General features: G+C 50.3%; 1 protein-coding gene across 1 annotated transcript in view; it reads left to right on the top strand.

The window, feature by feature from the left end:
- FER1L5 (fer-1 like family member 5) overlaps positions 1 to 6,000 on the top strand; it is a 70,622-nt gene that overhangs the window by 53,818 nt on the left and 10,804 nt on the right. The window contains exons 28-37 of the mRNA XM_060187525.1: positions 291 to 454; positions 528 to 698; positions 917 to 1,064; positions 1,154 to 1,231; positions 2,725 to 2,906; positions 3,509 to 3,670; positions 3,957 to 4,058; positions 5,107 to 5,253; positions 5,333 to 5,495; positions 5,640 to 5,665. Of these exons, the coding sequence (XP_060043508.1) occupies positions 291 to 454; positions 528 to 698; positions 917 to 1,064; positions 1,154 to 1,231; positions 2,725 to 2,906; positions 3,509 to 3,670; positions 3,957 to 4,058; positions 5,107 to 5,253; positions 5,333 to 5,495; positions 5,640 to 5,665 (1,343 nt within the window). The remainder of the gene's footprint in view (positions 1 to 290; positions 455 to 527; positions 699 to 916; positions 1,065 to 1,153; positions 1,232 to 2,724; positions 2,907 to 3,508; positions 3,671 to 3,956; positions 4,059 to 5,106; positions 5,254 to 5,332; positions 5,496 to 5,639; positions 5,666 to 6,000) is intronic.

Here is a 6,000-nt window from a genome sequence, read left to right as displayed (position 1 = left end):
GGGGAATGAACCCAAGGTCTCATACATGCAAGTCTTGTGCTCTAACCACTGAGTCATCTTCCCAACGGTAAACATTCTTCATTTATAAGATGGACAGTGAGCCCAGGACCACCCAGGTGACACAGTTCAGCCATGCCTTCCTTTCCACACCGCATAGTCAGAGAGATGTGGCCATGAGGGAGGGCATTGCCCCTTTAGCCTGCCTTTCTGGGGCCCATCTTTCAGGCCTACCCAAACCTCCCAGCCTGTGGGCACCTGGGAACCCAGAGGCCATGATCCTGCCTCTGCAGGCTGGGAGTATGGAGTAGGGATTCAGCCCTCAGGCCTGCCCCATGTCTGGAACTCAGTAGAGAAGACCTACTATTCATGTCGCCGCCGGCGTTGGGCACGTGTGCGCTTCCGGGACCACAAGGAACTGAACTATGAACAGGAGACTCTTTCCTTTCTGCAACTGGTAAGTGGTTGCCCAGAGCCACAGACTAGTCCTCCTGAGTGGCCAAAAAGTAACCCTAGTCCCTGTCCTGCAGCATCATCCAAGTTCAGTTCAGGAGGAAGGCTGGGAGTATGGCACTTTCGGCTCCAAGTTCAACCTGGACCCTCAGCCCCAGAGCCAGTTCCGTCGCCGATGCTGGCACCGCAGACTGGCCCCCAACAAGGATAAGGGCATTGCACCCATATTCCTCCTGGAAGGCTCCTTGGTAAAGCTTTAGTGGGCTAGGTGGCGCCTGTGATTCCAGATCGGGTTCTGATCTGGGTGTGACAGGTAGCAAAGTTGGGGCCCTGGCTTCAGAAGATGGGAGAGTCTGGGCCCTCCATCCACATTCTCACTTTGAGGGGTGGAGACCAAAGGGAGACATGGGTTAGTAGAAACAGGAAAAGCAGCAAAGAGTCTGAGGGGAGATTGTCTTGGGCACAGGGTATAGAAATGAAACAAAGAACTCATAAGATACAAGAGAACAGAACATCAACTCGGAGTTTGACCAGACTGCTCAGGGAATCCTTGAGGTCATCTCCAGAGTACACCCGGCCACATGACCTGCCCTTTATCTACTTCATCTTCAACAGTGAGCATCTGATTGACAGTTTCTTTGGTCAAGTTTCCCTGGCAGGACATGGAGGGGCAGGTACTGGATGCTGCTTCTCTCTTCCCCAGAACCTTACTACTACCAGCTTTTCTGCTACATATATCAGGCCCGGAACCTCATGTCTGACCAGATCCATACATTCCAGGGTAGGTGATAAGCATTCCTTCTCCCACCCATTCCCCAGCACCCCCAGGGGCCCCACAACACAGCCATCCAGCAATGTAAAGAATATAGTATGGAAGAGGGTGACAGAAATACAGATCTCTACCCAACAGGTCATGGCCCTGGTTTGGGGAAAAGAGACAAAGAACTACAAGGCAGGAGTAATATAAGTAAAGAGATGGAAGAAAACTACAGGGTCCTTTCACTCATATGTGAAATCTAGAGAACTGATACAAACTTGAAAAACAAAAACAGGAGTTTCTAAGACTTTGTAAGAATATGGTGGTTATGGGAGTCGGGCAGTGGCACACCTGGCTAGGCACACATAGTACTAAGTGCAAAGATCTGCTCAAGAAACCGGGTTCGAGCCCCTGCTCCCCACCTGCAGCAGGAACACTTTACAAGTGGTGAAGTAGGTCTGCAGGTGTCTGTCTTTCTCTCTCCCTCTCTATCTCCCTTTCCTCTCTCAATTTATCTCTCACTGACTACAATGGAGAGGGAAAAAAATGGCTGCAAGGAGTGGTGGACTTGTAGTACCAGCACCGAGCCCCATCATCTGGAAGCAAAAAAGAAGAAGGAAAAAAATGAAAGAAAAAGAAAAGAAATATGGTGGTTATCTCTGGGAAGTGGAAGAGTAGGAACATAGAACTTTAGTGGTGGGTACAGTCTGGAACTTTAATTTTAATCTTACAATTTTGTGACCCATTACTAATCACAAATTCAAAAACAAATAACACTACAAGACAGGGCTGCTATTGAAGTATGTCCCCAAAGTTGTGGAGTCAAGAGGGGGAATTTGGAGAGATTCCACCTGGGGGAGGGGTCACTTAGCTGGAAATTGAAGAGGAAGAGAACATTTACTTGGTAGTCTGATGAGACCTGAAGGCAAGAGAGAGAGGGGTGACATGCTTGGAAACTACGTTTCTGGTGTTGGACAGAAGACGAGGGGTGGGAGGAGGTGTGGTGATTCCCTGTCCTGTGCTTGGCCCTGCTGGGAGAGCCATAGAAGGTTTCAGGTGAGTCCCGTGCTCCGACCCTGTTCTGTTAGTGGCAGTGTTTGTAGGGATACTGGTTATTTGGTGGTTCTGAGCAGGGCAGTAGGCACCTGTGGGAAGTTACCCAGCACTGATATATTGGGAGAGCCTCAGTTTTCCCCAATGTCAAGGTCATTCACAGATGCTACAGAAGAGAGACTACATGCTACCCAGTACCTAGAACTACTCCAAAGGAGTCCACTTCTGTGATACTCAGGGCCTCAACCATAGCAGTGATATAGATGTGAATGAAACCAAACTATCCTTGGCCTTTGGTTATAGGCTCATGTGCTTTGCAGTTTACACTCAGGCGGCCTTCTGGGCATCCAGCAGTGGTTACAAAGACTGAACCTTCCTGGTTATCTTTTTGAGGAGCAGCAACAGCCAGAGAGAACTGCTTGACAACTCAAAGGCACTTTCCCTCCTCTCCTTCCATCCTCCAGGGCCCTTTGTTCGCGTGGTTTTCCTGAATCACAGCCAGTACACCCAGACACTGAAGAACTCTACAGCTCCCACATGGGCACAGACACTCATCTTCCAGCACCTCCCTCTGTATGAGAACCCCCAGGATACCAAAGAGAGCCCACCACTTGTGGTGTTGGAACTATGGCAGCGGGACTCCTGGGTAAGGTGGTTGGACTGAGCAGAGTTGCTGAAGAATCTTTAGAAAATATATGGGGGGGGGCAGGAGTAGATAACATAACGGTTATACAAAGGGACCTGAGGCTCTAAAGTCTCAGGTTCAATCCCCCACACCACCATAAACCAGAGCTGAGCAGTGCTCTGGTAAAAAAAAAAAAAGGGGGGGTGCAGGTGGTGGCACACATGGTTGAACACACATCTTAGAGTGTGCAAAGATCTGAGTTTGAGCCCTCAGTCCCCACCTGCAAGGGGAAAACTGTGCAAGTGGTGAAGCAGGGCTGCAGGTGTCTCTCTCTCTCTCTCTCTCTTTATAACCCCCTTTCCTCTGGTTATGCAAAAGACTTTTATGCCAGAGGCTATGAGGTCTCAGATTCAATACCCTGCACCACCATAAACCATAGCTGAGTACTCTGATAAAAATAAAAAATATATATTTTTATGGAAATAGTATATAAAAAACACTTCTGTGAAGGTGTGATTGGTGAAAGACATAATGAATGTAAGTATTGATCCTCATGCTAGAACTGTCAGAATTTCAGGGCAGTCTCTGAGTTTCCACTTTCTGTGAACATCCCTCCCCTCCAGGGCAAGGAAAGCTTGTGGGGTCGAAGTATGTGGACCCCAGAGATTTGGCTAGATGTCCAAAACCGGATCCTACCTCCCATGAAGTGGCATCCACTTAGGAAACAGTTGGGGGAGCAAGAGGGCGAGATCTTGGCATCCTGTGAGCTGATCCTTGAGACTGAGGTACCAGGAGGGAGGGGCTGGCTGGGAAAAGTGATGCTCAGTGCTTGCAACACAACAAGTCCCTGCCACGTGTCCCATAGCCAGCAGTCCCCAAGGCTACCACCCTCAGGAAAGGCCTGGGTCCTAGGAACCAGGACAATGGGCTTGGTGACACAGACCCTCTCCTTACTCCCCTGCCAGTTTTTGCCCATGGGGCACTGGGGCTTCCTCAGTGAGCTCCATGAAAGGGACAAAAGAACCAGTTCAAAGGGGGCCTCATGCTTCTTCTCCCACCTCATCTATTCAGGGTCTGAGAGAGAAGACACCAATTTTAAGTGTCCCCTGGAAGAACGGTGTTTACATACTCCCCAAGATCATTCAGCCTACCTTCAAGAAAATGGCGATTGAGGTGAGCATGGGGCAGGGAGGGTGGCAGGGTGTGGGCATCACCCCAAGCAACTGAGCACACCAGAGCAAGCTTTCTGCTGACTCTTCTTGGGCCTCCAGGGTTATCACTGGGGCTTGGTGCCTGAAATCCAAATCCACTGCTCCTGGAGGCCATTTTTCCCCCATTGTTGTTACTATTATTGTTGTTGTTGGCTAGGACAGAAAGAAATTGAGAGAGAAGGGGAAGACAGGGAGAGAAAGATAGACACCGGCAGACCTGCTTTACCGCTTGCAAAGTGACCCCCCCCCCCCGCAGGTGGGAAGCTGTGGGCTCGAACTGGGATGCTTGTTCCAGCGCACTTAACTGGTGCTACTGCCCAGCGCTTCTCTCTCTTCTTAACCACAGCACTGCTCAGCTCTGGCTGATGGTGATGCCAGGTACTGAACCTGGAATCTCAGAGAATAAAGCATGAAAGTTGTTTTGCATAACCATTATGCTGTCTCCCCAGCCCCACCTCTTGATAGTCACATAGTCACGAGGGCCCAGATGGGCCACAAATTGGGCATAGAGCAAAGGATGATCAGGTCCTCCTGGGGCTGGAAACTTCCCCAAGATCACAGAAGGCACTGGTCCCATTTTGGCCCTGAGGAGGTCCTGTGAGTCCATGCTTATCTGACAGTTGACAGTGAAATCTCAGGGTGATGGGTCACTGAATGACATGGAGTTCTCTGGGATTACAGGTTAGTAATGAGCTAGATGGCATAAGGGACACTGGAGATATCTGTGGGCCTTTGAAGCAGCTATCTCAAGAACTCCTTCCTGAGAACTGATTAGAGGTCGGACAAGGCAGCAGGCAAGGAAGGACACTGCCTAAGGGGCACTGGAGGTCCGTGAAGGAACAGTCATAGTGGCATATGGGGCGCCTCCCTCATACAGAAAAGATAGCACCTGGGCTCTGAGCTCAATCCTAGATCTCTCACAGAAGACCTAAGGGAGCCTTCAGCCAGACTCCTCTGAAGGCACCATCACTAGGGCATCCCCCCAAGCCCTCCTGTTTCTGTTCTGACAGATCTTGGTGTGGGGCCTTCGGAACCTGAAACAGGTGCATGCTCCCCAGCTTCTAGTGGAATGTGGGGAGGTATCTCTGCAGACAGAACCCATCAGGAACTTCCAGGCCAACCCCAACTTCTCTGAGTCAGTTCTCTTCCACACGTTGGTAAGAAGCCCCTGGGCCAGGGCTGGGGAGACCCTCTTCTTGGAGGAGGCCTCACTCTGGGCTCTCCTTGGGGCTGCAGTTCCTGCCAATGGAGGAGACCTACATGTTGCCCCTCGTGCTGAAGGTGGTGGATGTTAAAGACTTTGGCCAGCAGATTGTGTTGGGTCAGGCCAGTATCAGCTCCCTACAGCCATACTTTTGTGATCCCTGGGCTGCAGGATACGTGCCCCCACGGATTCCAGGTATGGCCCTTTCTCCTTACCCTTCCTAGGCCTCAACAAGAAACCAGCAATGGGAGTGGGTGAGGGTCTAGCTGCCTTGTGGGGTTGGTAGTCCTTCTTCTCACCTTTCCCTCTCTTAAGATTCATTATTTGCTTTCTCCACAGTGTTTCAATCAAAAAATTGCCAAAAGGTGAGTATAGCACCAGAGATCCCATATTCTCTTTCTCTCTCTCTCCCTCTCCCTCCCTCTCTCTCTCTCTCTCTTCCCCCCTCTCTCTCTCTCTCCTTTTTTACCAGAGCACTGCTCAGCTCTAGCTTATGGTGATGCAGGTGATTGAGTCTGGGACTTCTGTGCCTCAGACATGAGAGTCTCTTTGCATAACCATTACGCTATCTACCCCTGGCCCAGATCCTATCTTCTCCACCTTCATTTATAGGGAACAACTTTTATCTCTGAGGAGAGACAGAGATGAGACAGTTCTGATACCTATGCCCCAGAGAGGTCTAGGGGGCAGTGGTCCTCTA

This window comes from Erinaceus europaeus, chromosome 3 (genome assembly GCF_950295315.1).
Source record: "Erinaceus europaeus chromosome 3, mEriEur2.1, whole genome shotgun sequence".
Lineage (NCBI taxonomy): Eukaryota > Metazoa > Chordata > Mammalia > Eulipotyphla > Erinaceidae > Erinaceus > Erinaceus europaeus.
This window is presented reverse-complemented; position numbering and strand designations above follow the sequence as displayed.